This window comes from Mesoplodon bidens (genome assembly GCF_964165515.1).
Source record: "Mesoplodon bidens genome assembly, chromosome: 9".
NCBI classification, from domain to species: Eukaryota; Metazoa; Chordata; class Mammalia; order Artiodactyla; family Ziphiidae; genus Mesoplodon; species Mesoplodon bidens.
Genome location: NC_138166.1, coordinates 95,888,189 through 95,907,363, shown reverse-complemented (window position 1 = coordinate 95,907,363; position 19,175 = coordinate 95,888,189). Strand labels below are relative to the sequence as shown.

Sequence of the window (19,175 nt, the reverse complement as noted above, 5' to 3'; positions counted from 1 at the left end):
TGCATCGTGGCCAGGCGGTGACTGGAGTTTAGGTCTCGTGACTTGGATTCTCAGACTATTTCCTAGAATCTAGGATTCTAGGACTCTACCCCATGCTGCTTCTCATAAAGAGGATGAAACTGTGGTAATGATACCTTCACTATAACTCAAGTCAAAATATAAACTCATGAATGGTCAGAGTAGGATTTTCAAATCTACCTAAACTAGCTTAGACCTTAACTTGTGGGTTCAGTAAAAAAGGAGGTTTGAATGGGGTATTCATCACCCATCAACTCATTTTAATTCCTTATACAACCTCTGAGGCCATAACAAGCAGAAAAACTGTCCAAACTCTGAGGAGTCAAAGAAAGAGTTGACTACTACCGTAACCCAGGCACCATCGTGGTCTTTCATGACACCTAAATCAAATAGCCTAGAATCCTCATAGGATTCCACGATCTGAACCTTGTTCAGGGGTCTGGGGAGAAAACACTCGGAGAAGTGCCAAGTTTATTAGAGTGAGGGAGTATCGCCCTCACATAGCCACCGATCCGCAGGCACTGACCTCGCCCTGATAATTATGGGGTATCTCTAGGGTTGGAAGATACCTTAAAAGGTCACCAGGTTAACCCTCCCAACTGATGTGTTCATCCCCCTTAAACAGCTTCCTCCAGTGGGCTGAGGTCAGATTCTCTTTAACACACGGCCATGATGGAAACTCTGGTCACTGGAATTGGTACTCTGGAAGCAGAGAACGTTTAAGTACTGCAGGGTAGTAGAAGTAAAGTTCCTTGGCTTAGGCCCCATTGGTCCCTTTTCCTATGAGAAAAGGTTCCCAGAGTCCAGTGCAAAGTCCCTGAAAATCCCCCCACCAAGCACAAAGCACAAAAAAAGGAGGCCTGGGACTAGCGACTGGCAGCTCGGTGTTGTCCTTGGGTTTCAGAAGGTCTAGTTCCTGGTGCACAGAAGGCCTCTGTTGCCAGATTCTGGGGCCAGCCCTGTCCAGGAACATCTTGTCCTTAAGCTCAGGGGATTCCTCCCAGAAAACAGCTAGGTCTGCTGTTCCACCAGCTGTAGTTTGGCAGTCTTGACTCGATGGGCTTCCTTCAGGTTCCGTGCACGGACCTCTGGGTTGGAAATGAACTCCACTTGCTGTACAGGGAACCAGCCTTGCTCCCCATCGGAGAGTCTCACGCCCTCCAGCCAGCCTATGGGCACAGGGTGGGTGGGAAGAAGAATTACCTGGAAAGGACCCACAATAATTTCCCCCAGACCTCCTTCCCAGAAATTCTTCTGAACTGTAAAGCTGAAAGGACTGGAGAGGCCGCAGCCTGGGAAATCCAGCCGCCCCGTGCACTCACCCTGGCTGCTGTAGGTCTGGCACAGTCCACAGCTGCCTGCTCCTGAGCCTTCTCCACTCTTACCCGTTGCATTGTATTCTCCCCAAATATATGCTGAAGTTCTAAGCCCAAGTAACTCAGAATGTGGTCTTATTTGGGAATAAGGTTGTTGCAGATGTAATTGGTAAAGTTAAGATGAGGTCATACTTGAGTAAAGTGTGCCATTAATCCAATATAATTGGTATCTTTATGAAAAGAAGGAAATCTGGACACACACACACACACACACACACACACACACAGAAGGAAGAGAGAAAGCTTGGAGTGATGCTGCCACAAGCCAAGGAAGCTGGGGCCACCAGAAGCTGGAAGAAGCAAGGAAGGACCTTCCCCTAGGGTCTTCAGAGGGAGCATGGCCCTGCCAACACTTTGATTTTGGACGTCTAGTCTCTAGAACTATGAGAGAATACATTTCTATTGTTTTAAGCCACCCAACTTGTGCTACTTTGTTAGAGCAGCCTTAGGAAATGAAGACATCCACCCACAGTGTCCCACCTTCAATGCCCAGCATGCTCCTCATGGATTCTCCCTCTTACCATCACTGCTTTGCTGAGTCACCATCACCACATCTGCCTTCTCTAGTGCCAACTCATCATTCTCTCGGGGTTTGTAGGCTCGAAGGCACTGTACTTGTGGGGAATCTTTGGAAGAGAAGAGTGTGAGAGAGGTTAGGAAAGGCAGGCGACTAGAACATGAGAAAGGACTTGCAGGGGGAGCTTGGGAGGACTTGGGAGAGAGAAAGTTTGGGCTGTTGAAAGTTACACACAAGAAAGACAATTGGAAAAGTCTTCATCTTCTACCAGGGAACAAAATGGTTGATAAGGAAATAGAAATGCCAGACTTGAAATGAATCAAAAATTCTATTTCCCCAGCGAAGATGGAGAAATAGGTTGTGACCACCTTTTAGTGACTCATTATTACAAATAATTGATATTCTGCTAAAGACCCATCTTCCCACTGAAACCTTCCCTGATTGTCCTCAGTGGATTCTAAACTCCTTTAAAGTGACTGTCTATGGCAAACCGTTTATCTTTTACCTAATTGTTTCATGTTTGTGTTCTGCCTCTCCAACTAATTTGCAAATTCTGAGTCTGTGACTCATTCTTCATTCTCTTCATGGTACAAGGTGTGGGACTAGAAGAAACTTATCCAGTGGGGTTCCAGGTATGATCTAAGCAAGGCACTGAACACCCTTCCTCATCTATAAATGACTGAGTTGATCAAGGAAATGCTGGATTTTTTGTATTTCTATATCTTCGTGAACGAGGAGAAATTTCCACAGATTTGAAGCTCCAAATAAGATGCCCCAGAGTATGCCTGACCCACAGCCTTCTATCGTACATGGGTTTATGGCTCTTTCTACTCTACCACACTGCACTGGCTCTCTTAGAAAATAAACAGAACACTGCATTGTTATCTGTACTTATATTTCCAAAGCCCATCCATATCTACCATTCACAAGATCACAGTAAAGGAGGAAGAATTATCTTGCCTCCCTTACCTACTGGGGAACTGAAGCCCAGCAGACGGATTGAACACTGAGCATAACTCCGTTTACAGCCTGGTTCTCCTACTTCCTTTTACAAAGTTCCTTGTATTTGTTTGTTCTTTTGAGTCACTAAAGGCTCAGTGTTCCTTTGAATTCAGTTCCTCTCGGATATGAATTAGAGAATCCTTGCTGGAGGACAACTGTGGGGCTTACATGAGACCGAGAAGTCCATTCTTAGCATGAATGCAGACACTTCCTAATGTGTGTGCCTGTGGTTGCCCATGAGTACCTGGAAGCCTGGGGTAAAGGCAGTGTCTCAGGTCATCCTGTACAGGAGGGGTTGTGGTCAGGACAAATCTACTGTGTTGCTATCCTCCCCAACCCCTACTCCAGATGGACTCTCTCCCCCTATTTCCCCAAGACCTTCAAGTCAGTAAAATCTAAATATCTATCTAATCTACAGATATTTTAAAAGAGCAAACTACTGCCCAAGGCAAGGAATGTATGGTGCTGGGGAGGAGGCACTGCCATGGTGATGAGCAACTTTAAGCAGATGCATCTCAGGTGTTTAAGTTCCAGTGACCAGCCCTCCACTCTGAAATTCTGGACAAAAGTAATAAATAGAAGCCTCCCTGAGTTACTACCCAGCGTCTGCATCTAAAGGAGACTTCTGACCCCACCATTTTTCTCTCCCTCTTAGACCTTCACTCACCATAACACTCCAGAAGGTCCAACTCCTCTCTTGGCATGGCCAAGGCTGAGATCCAGCGAAGCTTTTCACTTCTAGAAAACAAAGCAGGGTCATAGCTTCAACTGCAGCTCTGGGGGTATAGGACAGGGGCCAATGATAGGGAAGGGAAGGGACCGTGGAAAAGACTTTTCTAGTTCAAAAAGTTGTCTAGTTCAATGATATCCAGGACAAAAGTCAATGGGACTCCACTTGGATGGAAATTTGACAGGATCATATGTTCATGTGTCTTATAATCCTTTATCTTTCCCCCTCTCTTTCCAGGCTTATCTTCTTAATGGCATCTTGTATCTTTCAAGTAGGGGCATAAAGTCAACTGTCAATTATGCACATGTAGATTTTCCATTTTGGGAAGTGTACTAAGCAAAATGTTCATCTCAGTTGAGATTCCCGCTATCACTTTGCATACTTTTTGACACTCTTCTGCCTACCTTCCTTCAATCAAATATCTCAGAGATGAAAATTATTCTGTAATCATGATTAGATCAGGGAGGTATATCTACTATTGTTTTGGTCATGTAATAGAATCCAAGCCTAATTTTGTAATTATCTGAAGGTTTTTGTATTATCTTAACCTCTGCTTCCAAACATCCTGGAGTAATTGAGAGCTGACACTATCACCGTTCCAGGAAGATGCTGCCCAAAGTGCTAGACAAAGAACATGAGCCTGTATCTGATTACTTGACTTAGGTGACATTTTGCACCTGTACCAGCCCCTCCGTTCCATAAGTGAGCGCAGGTATTATTGATCCTACCCTGAAGTGTCTTCTAAGGGACAAAAATGCAAAGTGTCTACAATATGAGGATGTTCAGACCACTAAGTATCTTGTCAAACATTTTAAAGAAGAGATTTCTTATATCTTTTATAACAGCAATAATAGCTACAATTGTTTATAATGGTAGATACTGTGTACCAGATTTTATAGGTATTATTTTCAATACTCTTCACAGTGTTTATATGTGTGAATGTATTTTATTATTATTAATATTAAAATCAAAAATTCTCAACACTATGGATTTCTGCTCAGCAGAGGACTGGGTTGGAAGGTGGGAGCAAATAAAGCTGAAGGCACCCCAGTGCTTATCTTTTTCGTCTTATTCACATATATGCCCCACCAGCCTTGGGCACTGAGGAATTTCTGGCTTATACACATTCAATTGTGGACGTCAGTAATCCAATAGACTTTGTCCTTCTTAGCATAACAGACACTAAGCCTTGGTAGTGACAGTGACTTTACACCCTCTCCCACCCAGTCTCCTGTAAGTCACTTATTAGCTCTAGAAGCTTGGGTTCAGGATGCTCTATAGGTGCTCCCCAGTCCAGAATGGACTAAGCAGTACTGTGGCTGTTTTCTGGACACATTTTCTGCCTTGGTCCCGCTTCCTCGCCAGGCATCCCTCCCTCCCTCCCCCCAGCCCCCCTGCCCAGCCCCATCTCACTGAGTCTCCGTGCGGAAGAGGTACTCAGCCTGGGAGCCCTGCGCATTGTCCCGCAGGAAGAGTCGGAAGAGGTTTTTGTGAGGTCCATGCAGCTTCATTTCACACTTTTCCCCTCTGATGGAGGAGAAGGGAGCGTGGTCAAATACCAGGAAGCGGCTACCCCTGCAAAATACAAGGCTTTTCAGCCTGACTCTAGGGTTATCATGCTTCCTCCACCCTCATATCTTGCCAATTCAAAACCCCTGGGCTTAGCATCTGCAGCCTGCAAATTCTCATAAAAACCATAAGATGGTGTCAACTTGCTCCTAGGAGAGATTTGTCAATGGCTTGGCAAAGCACATATCCAGTGCAACGGATGCTTTACCACTTCAGAGTTGAAGAAACAGCCAATATAAAGTTTCTAAGGCCCTCAGGACAAAAGAGTTAGGATCTGGAAGTGGCTAAGTATCGATGCTAGGCTAGTAGGCTGAGTCCAGCCCAAAGAAAGCACAAACAGACTGATCTGAACATGTGATAAGCTAATTTGCTGCATTTTGCTCTGTGTCTATAACATGGTCCAGGTCCTGCCAGGTGATCTCGGGATATAATTCGGTGAGATCCCCTTTTTGGCTTTGGACCATTTTCCTCCTCTCTGGGTCATGACCTGGCCTCCGTGGGGTGAGCCAGTGAGAAGCGTTCCTCTCTAGGAACATGACCCTTCCCTGTCCCTTTAGTCCTTCCCTCCCGCCTCCTCCCATTTTCCCCTTGTGCTCTGGCCTCCCATTCCAGTCACTGACTCTCGGGGCCGAGATAGCAGCAGACAGTCATTGAAGAGGTGCAGGTGGACTGGGCGTGCGCTCAGCTTCCTCCGCAGCCCTGGGGAGACACTGAACTCCAGGGCCGTCAGCTCCCCGCTCTTCACCAGCCAGCGGGACTGTGAAATGAGCGGGAATATCTACAGAGCAGGGAAGAGAAAGAAGATGGTGTCACAGACAGGACAAGCATGAGGCTTTCTCCCAGGCCTGCCCTCCTCACCATCCTCTTCCTCATAAGTCCCACCCCCGACAATCATCTCTTTCACATCTTCCTCCTTGCTCATAACCCATCCACTTAAACTCTGTTTCTCTCGGAACCATCTAACTACCACTGTCTACTGCTGCGTGGCTCCCATGTCCCCAGCTCAGGCAAATGGAAGGTGCCTATGGTCCATCCCAGGAGAGGGACTACATGAGAAAGCTCAGCCCTAGAAGCTGGAACTGAAGAAGAGATGGGAGAACCCAACTGGGGCATGTGAACAAACAAAGCGGAGAACAGTATGATATGTCTCTTAGAAGTTAAAAGTTTAGGGTGGTTCTGACATCCATTCTTTCTTCGATTATAACCAGAGACAGGAGAAGAGCAGTCGGAATCAGATGTGGGGATGAGAATAAAGAGAACCAGGTGGGGTCTGCCTAGAGCTGGAGTTTGGGTAGTGATTAGGGTGTTGAACAATGATTAATATGTAGATAAAGGATTTTCCCTCTCTTCTTGGGAGGTAAGGATGGTATCTGTTCTGAGGTGAAATTTGAATGTGGAACTTCTATTTTAAATTTGTATTTGGATGAGAGATTTTGGCTCTATATTTGGATTCAATTTTATATTGCTTTGGTTAGACTAGACGGAGATGTAATAAAATATTGAATAATTCAAGTACCAAAAATATATCTTTATAAAGCCTTACATTGAAAAGCTCTCTCTCATCTGCCCAGTTCCCAAAGGCACTCTCTCCCCCTCAGGTAACCACTGTCCTTCATTTCTTATGTATCTTTCCAGAGTTTCTTTCTGTATACACAAGCAAATGCATATACAGATTTTTACCCTACTTTTTCACCAAAGGTAAGATACTATATGATACACATAGTGCTGCATTTCCCCTTTTGCACTTAACAATATATCATGGAGACTGAAGTCGGCATTTGGGTATCCCAGAAACAGGGCAGAACAGGTGTGCAGAAATGAGGTTAGAGACTGGGATACCGTGAGCGAGATGGTTCTGTGATAGAAGGTGACCTGTGGGATCTGCTTCCCGGCAGGGTGGGGACCCAAGGGACTAACTTACCCTGCACTCAAACTCGATCTTCTGGCTCAGGTAGATCAGCTCCTCCGTCCGTCGCATCCGCTGGACGTTATTATTGCAGTCTCGGATCAGCTGCGTGTTCAGCAGGATGAAGAGAGAGGAAGAGATCCCTGTTAGAGGCTTTGGCTTTGCGTCCCCTGGGAGAAATCTGGAAACTGGTTGTGATAGCTTTGGTCTTTCCACCAGCCTGGAAGTGAGCCAATACAGCAAGACACTGAAGCTCTAGGACTGTGGTATACTTTGTAGAGACCTGACAAAACATTCCTGGGCTGCGTGAAAGTAAGATTTAATCTGGGGATGGTGGTAGGAGAGCGTAGCCCCTTGGCATGGAGTGTCCTTGAGGCTGTGGGGTGTGAAGGCTTGGAGGTTTGGTGGGTGCAGTGAGGTAGCTGAGCAATCCCATTACCAGGGGCCTGTACTTTCTGGAGTCATGGGCCGGGGCAGGGGAAGAGTCCTCTGTGAAGAACAAACATGGGGTCCGAGTAGGGGTGGTAGCTGCCTACCTCCTCCAGGGCGTGGTGTGCCTTCGTGGCCTCTGCTTCCTCTGAGGAGCCAGGCTGTGTTCTCTTCAGAATGTTCTACAGAACAAACCGTAGGCGGGAGCCAGATGGAAAGAAGGGATGGGCACACAGGAAGAGGTGATGAGGGTGGGTGAATGGAGAAGATCAGGAACAAAATTTTATCGGCAAATATTTCTGAGAAAGGAGAGTGGGGGTGGTGATACGGGAGACTGCTCACACTGTCCACAGGGGGTGGGACAGTGGCAGGAGAAGGGATAGTCCTTTGGATTAAGGGGGTGGGCTGAGGTGGGGTCTGCTCTACCTGGAGCAGCAGCTTGAGACGGGTGATGCGCTGGAAGGGCAGGATGAGAAAGGACTTGAGGGAAAGGCGTTGGCAGATGGGGTCACTCTCCAGCTTCTCCAGGACCTCTCGGAAACTGCTGTTGCTATTCCTGTGTGGGCAGGGAGCCTTGGGTGAGGAGGGGTTGGTGAGTATTGGGGGACACAGTGAAGGCGTGGGGAGTGGGGGCTCGGTGGAACGCCTGTAGGTTGGGAAAGAATGGTGGGGTCCAATGTACAGGAGCCCCAGATGTGATGGCTGAGGGCGTCTGATCTGGAAGCGGGGTGGGGCTTGAGATCACAGAGCAGGCACAAGAACATGTGCACTCGGGGTAGCCCTCTGGGCTGGGTATTGGGGGTCTGGTGCAAGGTCATCAGAGGGCCCACGTGGGGACGGGATGGGGATCAGGTCTCACAGCAGGCTTTGGAAGGTGCGTTCCTGGTAGGTCTGGTTGGTGACATAAGGCAGGTAGACCCGGCGGAAGTTGGGGGCATGGCTCAGAACCACATCACACACTTGGAAGGTGAAGATGTTGCCCTCAAAGTTCTCTTCCAGGTCTGAAAGGAACCTGTACAGGATTAAAACAAGTCTCATCAGACTTGTGGGTCTCAAGTGAGGAGTCGGCTGACCCCTGCTATAGCTTGAGCTTGTTACTTCTTCCCTCCATTCGTCAATAACTTCTATTGACTGTCCTTAGCTCTGTGCTGCTCGCCATGCACTAGAGTTCTCTCCAAGGCTGCCGCTCATTTGCCCCTGATCTAACTCTCTGGTCCTAATATCCCATTTCTTGCTCTTCTTTTCATCCTGTTCTGGTTTTCTGATCTTCAGATGTTTCCCACGTCATCTCCAATGCTCTGCATGCTCACAGCACATCCAAAACCTCAACCCAGGAAGCATTTCTCATTCGTTTACCCATTACTGTTCCCAACCACCCACTCACATTCTCCTCTCTTTGCTCTCTCTATCCCTGTAGCCACTGGGAATCATGGAGGGAGCAATGAGAGGGTTCTGAAAAAGGAAAAAGCCAATGAGAGGTTTACAGACTAAAGAGAGTGAGGCTGACTGAGTGGTATTTGGGAGAAGGGGAAGCTCACATGGTGCTGACGTCACGCACATCCTGTAAACGAGAGAAGAGCCATTGATGATCCTGGTTGGAAAGGGTGGCCCGGAGCTGCTCTGAATGTTGGAAATGATCCACGGCTATATGTAGACTGCGCAGGTAGGAGGCCTCTGACACAATCAGCTCAAATTTGGCCTAGGAGATTAGAGAGGAGGAAGACTAATTAAAAACATTTATTGAATCCCTGCCGTATGTTAGCCACTGTGTAATATTTCAGGGGTAGAGCGGTTAACAAGACGGATCCTTTTAGAGCTCACAGTCAACACCAGAATCCAACCTGGTATCTGGGAGGAGAGAGTAAGAACCTTTGAAGCTGAGGGAAAAACATGTGCAAACCCTCAAAGGTGGAAGAGACAAAGATGCTTTCAAGAAACTCAAATAAACTGAGTATCCTTGGAACCAAGGGTACAAAAGTAGTGGCCGGAGATGAAGCTGGAGAGGCAGAGAGGAGGTCTGGAGGATTATGTAAAGAAGGTAAAATAGCTTAAGACAGTGGGGAAATGAAAAGAGGCTTTATGTATGGGACTAACTTGATCTAATTTGTTTCCTATTGTATAAAGATATTTCTGAGCACAGTATGAAGAAAAGATTAGAGGGGGCAAGAGAGCCATGTTAGGTAAGCATCATAGTTATTCCAGAGGAGAGATGAAAGTCTAAATAACCATGGGGATGGGGAGAGGTAAGCCAATTTCATAATTATATAGGAGAGAGATTTGGAAGGGCTTGTTTATTTGCTAGAAATAGGGGCGGAAAGAACAGGAAGAGTCACAGCTAATGCCTCAGTTTTTGAGTTTGGTAACTGGGTGAATGACAGAGTTCCTTACTGAACTAGAGAACCCTGGAAGAGGAACAGATTTAGGGGATGAAGGTAATTTGAGGTTTGAGGAGCAATGGAAGGAAGCAGGATGTTTGAGAAGGAGATGGTGCAATTGTGGTTTAATGGGAACAGCCCAGTTATTGGGAAGTTCCAGCAGGAGACACAATGACTCAGCCCTATTCTCTAGCTGGCCTGGTCATGCTCTTCATCGAAGTATGCAAGACAAATGCATGGACAGGAAAGAGAAAGAACACACACACACACCGTGGTGGTGACTTGGATAACTAATGACATGGCTGGAGGCTGCTCACACACGACAACACTGAACCAGGGCACTGAAGGTTCATTTGCGTCCTGGATCTAACATTCGCTGAGTATATCACTTTGGGTGGCTCATGTACCTCTCTGAACCTCAGTTCTCTTATCTGTATAGATATAGTGACCCTCTCCTCACAAAGATGTTGTGACAGTCAAAAGAAATGGAGTCAGTGAAAGCACTTTTCCCCAGAAGTGCTAATTCAGGAAAGGAACATATGTGTATAAGTATAAAGGCTTTTCTTCTCAGAAACGTGAGACCAGGGCTGGCCTAGGGGCCCTGGTGGACTTCCTTGAATTCTGGAGTTGGTGAAAGAGAGCTAGGGTTCAAATCATCTGCCCACTGTTTGGTCCATAAATATGGGCAGACCAGTGATTTTCTAAATATCTTCCATATGCTTTAAAAGTTGAGGTCAGCACAAGGCCCCCAAGTGTGAGCTTCAAAAAACCTAAAAATGTATACCTGTTTGGCTTGGTAAAAGCACTGTTTATCCATAAGTCCTTAAGGCCAAAATTTTACTCCTTCCCACTTCTGAAAGAGGGAGGATATGGCACTAATGTGTGTATCAAACTATATACCAGATACCATGCTAAAAGCTAAATATGTGTTGTTTCATTTAAACCACACAGCAACCCTGAAAAGTAGTCATTATTATCCTTGATTTTTAGATGAGTAAACTGAGATTTAGTGAAGTTATATACCTTGCTTAATGTTACACAGCTAGTAAATGGTGATCCAGGATTTAAACCCAGGTCAGCCTGATTTGAAATTAAAGTAGTAAATGTTTTGTATACAGTGTGAGGAAATGTTCTAATCTCATTATTTTACAAGTAGCTGTCCAGTTTTCCCAGACTTGTGAAGAGACTATCTTTTCTCCTTTGTACATGCTTTCCTCTTTTGTCAAAGATTAATGGACCATAAGTTTATACATTTTTTTCTGGGCTCTCTACTCTGTTACATTGATCTATGTGTCTGTTTTTGTGCCAATACCATACCATTTTGATTAGTATAACTTCGTAGTATAGTCTGAAATCAGGGAGCATGATACCTCCAGCTTTGTTTTTTTTCAAGATTCCTTTGCAATTTGGGGTCTTTTGTTGTTCTGTATAAATGTTAGGGTTATTTGTTCTAGTTCTATGAAAAATATAATGGGTATTTTGATAGGGATTGCATTAAATATCAACTCAAAATGACTTAAAGGCCTAAATGTAAGACCAGAAACCATAAAACTCCTGGAAAACATAGGCAGAACACTCTTTGACATAAATTGTAGCAGTATTTTTTTTGATCTGTCTCCTAAGGCAAAATAAAGGCAAAACTTTTTAAAATGGGACTTAATTAAACTTAAAAGCTTTTGCATAGCAAAGGAAACCATCGACAAAAAGACAACCTATTACAAATGATATGACCGATAACGGTTTAATACCAAAAGTATATAAACAGCTCATAAAACTCAATATCAAAAAAGCAAACAACCTGATTAAAAAACAGACAGAAGAACTGAATAAACATTTTTCCAAAGAATATATACAGATAGCAAACAGGCATGTGAAAAAATGCTCAACATTGCTAATCATCAGATATGGAAATCAAAACTATAATAAGATATCACCTCACACCTGGAAAAATGGCTATCATCAAAAGGTCTACAAATAACAAATACTGGCAAGGATGTGGAGAAAGAAAAGGGAACCCTAGTACACCACTGGTGGGATTATAAATTAGTGTTGCCACTATGGAAAACAGTATGGCAGTTCCACAAAAAACTAAAAATAGAACTACCATATGATTCAGGAATTCCACCCCTGGGTATATATCAAAGAAAATGAAAACATTAATACAAAAAGACGCATGCACCCCAATGTTCATACCAGCATTATTTACAAGAGCCAAGATATTAAAGCATTATTTACAAGAGCCAAGATATTGAAGCAACCTAAGTGTCCATCAACAGAGGAATGGAAAAAGAAGATGTGGTGTATATATATATATATATATACACACACACTGGAATATTACTTGACCACAAAAATAATGAAATTATGCCATTTTCAACAACATGGATGGACCTAGAGGGTATTATGCTTAGTGAAATAAGTCAGAAAGAGAAAGACAAATATTCTATGTTATCATTTGTATGTGGAATCTAAAAATAAAACAAACAAATGTATATAACAAAACAGAAACAGACTCGCAGATATAAGAACAAACTAGGGTCACCAGTGGGGACAGAGAAGATGGGAGGGGCAAGATAGGGGTATGGGATTAAGAGGTACAAACTACTATGTATAAAATAAATAAGCAACCAGGATATACTATACAGTACAAGGAAATATAGCCATTATTTTATAATAACTTTAGAGAAAAAATATAAAAATATTGAACCACTATGTTTCACATCTGAAACTAATATTGTAAATCGACTATACTTCAGGAAAAAAAAATAAAGTGGTAGACATTTTTTGATTGATTACTATGTACTAGGAACTTACCTTTTTTAAAATATTTTTTAATTGAAGAGTAGTTGATTTACAGTGTTTCAAGTGTACAGCAGTGATTCAGTTGTACCTATATATATATACATGCACATACAGGTATACACACATATATACTCATACACACACACACACATATATATATATTCTTTTACAGATTCTTTTCCATTATAGGTTACTATAAGATATTGAATATAGTTCCCTGTACTATACAGTAGGTCCTTGTTATTTATCTATTTTATATATAGTAGTGTGCATCTGTTAATCACAAGCTCCTAATTTATCCTCTCTCCCACCCCGGGTAACCATAAATTTGTTTTCTATGGCAGTGAGTCTATTTGTATACATATTCCACATCTTCTTTAGCCATTCATCTGTTGATGGACAGTTAGGTTGCTTCCATGTCTTGGCTATTATAAATAGTACTGCTATGAACAGGAACTTACCTTTTTTTGATTCTCCCAGTAGCTCTTTGCAACCCAGTTTTACAAATGAGGAAACAGAAACTTAGAAAGATTAAGTAATTTAGCCAAAGTTAAATAGCTAGCAAATATTAAAGTGAGCTTCATATCCAGGTTATTTAAGCCAGAACCTAAATACTTAAACATTGTTCCATAATGCCTTTCCATCGTGCCATACTGTCTTCCCAGGAAGAAAAGTTTTAACCCATATTTTAGATTGATTATTAAGATAAGCTCTCCAAGTAAAACATATTAATAGTAGTAACTTAACATCAGACCAACAGCCTTTCCTATAGTCTTGCTATTGGAAGTAAGGACCAAGCAGAGACTGATGGTCATTCAAAAGCCTCTAGAAGACCAAAGTCACAGGACAGCTGCAAGGGCCACTCTTCAAGGGACCCAACAAAAAGCCCCTGCATGCTCCTTGGTTGAAGAGGAAAACTTTAGTGTAGACTGAAACCCTGGTTGAAGAAGGAAAGTTTAGTCTAGCCTGAAGCTAGACTAACTAGATTAACTAGATTAACTCCACACTCCTCCCAACAAATTCAGGGGCACGGCCACTTTGTAGGAGCTCAAACCAATAACAGGGAGGAGTTCATGGGCAATGGCATGAGGAGGTGGGAGGAGGGAGAGCGGTGACATTCAGAAAGCAACTCAATGGGGATGACTCACTGTCACGGTGTGCACGTGTGCGTGATGAATACGTGTGTGCGGTGAGTTATGTGGTAGGGACAGCGCGCTCCTGGTGGTGGTGGGGGTGGGGGTGGGGAGCAGGAGATAAGGACGAGAGCAGTGAGCCTTTGCTTTCCCTCCTGTAGCCTCTCCCCCTGCTCCACCCTGCCCTGCTAGGTACCTCCTGGAGTTTTTGGTCTTCGTGGGTCATGGAGAGCAGCACAGTGCTATTGCGCACTACGGGGATTTCCTGCCAGAGGGAGCCACTGGAGGCCATGGAGAGGCGTTGCAGGTAGGACTCCGAGGACACCAAGGCCTTTCGAGGCTGTCGGGGGGAGGCGGGCTCCGGTGCCTCTGTCAGGCTGTCCAGCCGCTGCTGGCTCTGGATCTCCTTGTTCAGAAACACATCGCTGTACTCCTGGTAAAGCAGCTGAGCTACAGGGGTGAAGAAACATGGGGGAGGGAGGGAATTAGGGAGCTGCGGAGTTGAGGCACACAAACAGAAGCCACCAAGCTGCTTCTGGCTCTCCGGGCATCTCTCTCTCCCTAAAGATATCCCCAGCCCACTGCTGATAGCCAGGAATCCCTCTCCGGTCTTGGGCAGAACACGCATGTGGGTCCACAGTTCTGTTTCAAGGTACTCACAGGAATTGATGAGCTTGGAGCAACGTCTTGAAAAGCCTCCCATCACCTCCTTTGGCTTTTTCTCCCTGTGGAGTCAAGAAGGGCTCCGTGGTGCTTGCTGGCCTTCAGACACGGAGAAGCCCCAGGTGACTACAGATAAGACAGTCTCTAACCACTGAATGTCAGGGCCAAATCCCCTGGAGAGGCAAGTTGTAGCCTGACCCACTTTTGGGTAGTTTGAAGCTTTTTTGGATGTCAAGCTTTTTTTACGGGGGTGGGGTTTAGTTCATGGGGCCAAATGGCCTATATAGGGATGGGAGATTTGGACTCAGTTGATGGAAACAGATAAAATGTCTCCCTACACCCTGGAAACCTGGGGTCTGTCTCTTCCCCTCCTTAACCCTGGAAAAGACAGGGTCCCAGAACCTTTGTCAACTAATGAACGTCTCAGTATCCTAAGAAAAAAGAGTAAAACCGTATCCATTAGGAGAGAGGGTGACTCACCGAAAAACAATGGCGTCTGAAAGGCTAGGGGATTTTTCCACGGCTGGACCTCCTGTGTCGGAAAACGGAAATGGAAATGAAACTGGGACTTCAGAAGGGGCATTCAGAGAGAGCCAAAGAACATAAGATCTAGAGTGGGAGACGCAGGCATCGGTGTGGGGCATGGGGGGTGGTAGGTGGGTAAAAGGGCTCAACTGGGAACCCGTGAGAGAGGAAAGTGCTGAAGTCGAAAGCATTTGAGGATAATAGTACCAGGTCAGTCCCCGTCCCTCGTTTCAGAATATGAACTGGACAAGTAGAAGATGCCTTCTCTTCTACTGGAAGGACATCAAGCAGGTCTTTGTAACTGGAAAGTAGTGGCGGAATGAGGGGGGGAGGTCCAGAACAATCTTGGGGAAAAGAGATAACACAATAAAAGCACACCATGGGGCTTCCCTGGTGGCGCAGTGGTTGAGAGTCCGCCTGCCGATGCAGGGGACGTGGGTTCGTGCCCCAGTCCGGGGAGATCCCACATGCCGCAGAGCGGCTGGGCCCGTGAGCCATGGCCGCTGAGCCTGCGCGTCCAGAGCCTGTGCTCCGCAACGGGAGAGGCCACAACAGTGAGAGGCCTGCGTACCGCAAAAAAAAAAAAAAAAAAAAAAACCCCATACCATGGTTGGGTGATGGATGGAGATAGAGGGGAAGGAGAAGAAAAGGCAGCACCATGAGCTCAGAGAGGGGCTCAAGGACTTTCCTCTGCGTTGGGGCTGTGTATGTGGGTGAGCGAAGCCAGCAGGAGGCTGGGGGACAGAAGGGAGAGCTGGAGAGAGCTCGGCCCGACACGCATGTCACCGCGGTCCTCGCCGCTCACTCACCTGAAGAGCCCTTGGGTAGGATGGAGGGTCTGCGCAGGCCCTGCCGGTGCCAGTCCTTCTGCTTACTCGACCCCTCAATGGGGACCCCCGACTGTCCACTGCTGCCCTCCGCTGGTCTCCCTGGGTCCCGTCTGTGAGGCCAGCTGGACGCCTTCTCCAGCTGGGGATGGCCGAGCTTTTCTGGCTGCCTTGCTCGGCCTAGATCCGACCTCCTCAGGCCAGTGGCTCCTTCCTTGGGGGCTGTTCTTCTGAAAGATCTTCTGGCAGGGACCTCAGACTCTTCTGAGATGGGTCCCTGGACCGCCAGAGTCCAGGGGGTGGTCAGGAAAGGGGGGCTTACAAGATCTGTCATGTTACTGAAAGCCATGCCAGGGGGCACCTCACTCTTACTCCTACCGGCGGGAGGTGAAGAGTCTGTCGACCTGCCCGTGGCCGGAGGCCAGGAGACACGTCCCGCAGCATGGGGAGTGGAGACGGTCCACTCTTGACAAACTGGCCTGGTCCTGGCCTGACCCCCTGAATTTCCGAGTCCCCCCTGAGTGTGCCTGCTCCTCTCCCTGGACTTTGGGGGCAACGGTGGTGGTTCAGGAGGAGGGCTCACGACAGGCACCGGCGGGAGAGGCTTGTAGATCCTTGAGCTCCGCAAAGAAGAAACAGGAAAAGGGAGTGGCTGAGACAAATCGGGGGTTGGGGGCAATGGCTTGTTGTACCTTTGCCTGGGAGAGACAGAGGTCTGAGCATGGTCGGGGCTGTCCGGGGTGGAGGGCAGGGGTCGGTGCTGCCTTGCCACAAGGGGGTCAGGAACTCGGGGCAGTGGGCCTTTGGGGTGGCCGTGTAGCCCTAAACCTCGGGCCAGCAGAGGAGGATGGCTGTACCGTCTCGGCGTGGGGACCATGGCAGAGCGAAGGCCATCTCCCTCCACCATGGAGTGGACGCGCCTCTTCTCTGGGGCAGGAGGGGGTGGAGGCTCACGGCTCCTCTTATCTACAGAGACGGCGGGTGGGGAAGGGCCACGGGCAGGAGATCCTGGGGCAAACGCTGAGGGATGTGTGGAGGCCCGCGGTTGACTGCTTGGGGGGCTGCCAGGCCTTGCTGGATTTGAGGCCAGTTCTTGAGAGTCCTGCCCTGGAGCGGGGAGTGAACTTGAGGATTCCGGAACGACGACACAGTCCCTTCCGCTTCTCCTGCCCCTTCTTGGGATCACAGAGCCATAGATGGCAGCTTTGGGGGGTCTCTGGGGCAACTCTGAGTGGGAGGAGGAGAGTGATACTCCCGCCAGGTCCGGAGTCGGTTCTGTCCCATGAGAGCCCGGGAAGGAGTTGCCCCTCGGGTGCTGGGCCGCCCCGGTTTGGTTGCCTGGGGGACCGTGAGGGCTGGCCTGGCCTGCTGAGGGGAAGCCGTGGAGGACGGCTGCAGGGCTCTCAGAAGCCCCACAGGGAGAGGGGCTGTCGGTGGGTCGAGAGGCTCTGGAGGTTTCTGGAGAACATGCAGCAACCGAGGGCTCCCTCCTGGGGAAGGCGACTTGGGGGCCGGCAGAGGATGAGGCAGGCATGCCGGGGGAGACTTCAGGAGGGCTGGGAGGGGCTGACGCTGCTGTCCTCGGAGGGGTCACAGAGACCCCCTCCTCTCCCCGGCTGGATGCCATCCCTTTCCCCAGCTCAGAGCCCACTTGCTGGTTGTACTGAGCTGTTTCTTGGTCAGGTGACTCCGCGGCAGGAAAGGAATGAGGTAAAGAAATGAGCTGCTGGGACCATCCTACTAGCTCCAGGGTAGGAGTCAGAGCTACAGGGGACGGTTCCTCAGCCCTCGGCTCTGTCTGAGTCCCGGGGATCCTGGCTGTGGGACAACGGGCATCTGGAAACAAGTCATAGGGAGAAGAGACCTCGGGGGCTACCAGAGCCAGTGTGGCAGGAACATCACGCTCTCCTCCTTCCTCTGTATCCCTCTCTTCTCCCCCTCCCCCCAGGGTGTCCCCATGCCCACCGCCAGGCTCCTCCTCACTTGACCCTGCCTTCTCCTCCTGCCCCTCTACTGGCATCACTTTCCCCTGTAGACCCTGATCTTCTTGCTTTCCAGTGAGTTTCACTGATTTCCCCACTAAGCTTTGATTCTCCTCGTACTGAGCATCCACCTCACTCTCCTCTGGCCCCGTCAGCTCCCCGCTTTTCTGTTGCCCTTGTTCTAGATCCCTGTGGCCCTGAGTCCTCCAGTCCCACGCACCAGAACTCAGACCTCCCCTTTCCCCACTATGGCCCTTGCTTTCTCCTTGTTCCACAAGCATCACATCATCTTGAATCTGCTGCTGGTTTTGTCTCTGTTCTTCCTCTGTGCCGTTAACCTGCTCTCCCATCTGCTGCCCCGAAAGCCCATCAGAACAAACATCCTCCCGCAGAGTTCCCTCCCCCTGAAGTCTCTCTTCCTCTTGTCCCTGTCCCTCCAGCTCCTTGGCCTTCTGGAGACACACGGCCGCTTCTCTCTCTGGACTTTCCTGCCTGGCAGGTCCACTTTCGGAGTCCTGTGGCTGGTCGGTCTCTGCAGGCTGCTCTTCACAGCAAGGCCCACATCTGGTCTGGGCAGAGGTGTCTGGGGAAGGTTCCTCCTCTTCTTCGGCTTGTCCGGTTTCCAATATCAAAGCAGTGAGTTCTGGTTTAAATTCCACCTCCATGCTGCTACCCAGTTCACTGGATATTGAGGCCGTGTCTAGATATTCACCCTGGTTGGGGCAGGCCCAGAGCTCTGGGGGAGCCGGCGGCCTTGCCTGTCTATCAGCCGGGCACTGGGGCCCTGCCTCCTGGTGCTCTGGAGGGTCACAGGCCTCAGCCATCAGGTTTTCCTGGTTGGTCTCCACATCTGCAGAGGCTTCGATGGGAAAAGAGGTCATGCTCTCAGGTGCACAGTCATTCACATCCCTTACGTGTCTCTGCTGGGCCTCCAAGAGCCCGTGTCTCTCTGCCCACTGATAGGATGCGTCCTCGCCCTCTGCAGCTTCAGGCTCCAAGGCAGGGGTCCGCCTGCTTCTCATGGGAGCTGCCAGGATAACAGTGAATTCCACTCTGGCAGGAATGGGGGTCGCCGCTCCGTGTTGGGGCCCCTCGGCCTCCATCAGGGCTGAATCCTAAAGAGGAATAAGAGACAAACTTTCTATCCCCTCTTCTGCTTTTATTTATCAGAGGAACAGACCATAAAGAACAAGTGTGTGATGATTTCTTTGGTTCCATTTACTGTCATTCTCTGAGACAAAAAGTACTTCGCAAAATAAGCAAGAGCCTCTATAAAACTTGTCACTGATTTATTCCTTTAATAAATATTTACCAAGTGACC

The 19,175-nt window shown here is 47.7% G+C and overlaps 1 protein-coding gene across 1 annotated transcript; it reads right to left on the bottom strand.

Annotated features, from left to right (window-relative positions):
• Positions 1 to 250: 250 nt before the first annotated feature.
• Positions 251 to 18,957, bottom strand: ARHGEF5 (Rho guanine nucleotide exchange factor 5; the record flags this gene model as incomplete). Its single annotated transcript, XM_081243958.1, has 14 exons — positions 251 to 1,187; positions 1,916 to 2,020; positions 3,581 to 3,651; positions 5,057 to 5,218; positions 5,833 to 5,990; positions 7,134 to 7,223; positions 7,655 to 7,729; positions 7,974 to 8,103; positions 8,407 to 8,559; positions 9,086 to 9,246; positions 14,054 to 14,307; positions 14,518 to 14,582; positions 15,001 to 15,052; positions 15,855 to 18,957. The coding sequence occupies 14 exons, from the start codon at positions 18,955 to 18,957 to the stop codon at positions 1,030 to 1,032; spliced, it is 4,737 nt and encodes a 1,578-aa protein (XP_081100084.1). The 3' UTR covers positions 251 to 1,029.
• Between the last annotated feature and the right edge of the window lie 218 nt (positions 18,958 to 19,175).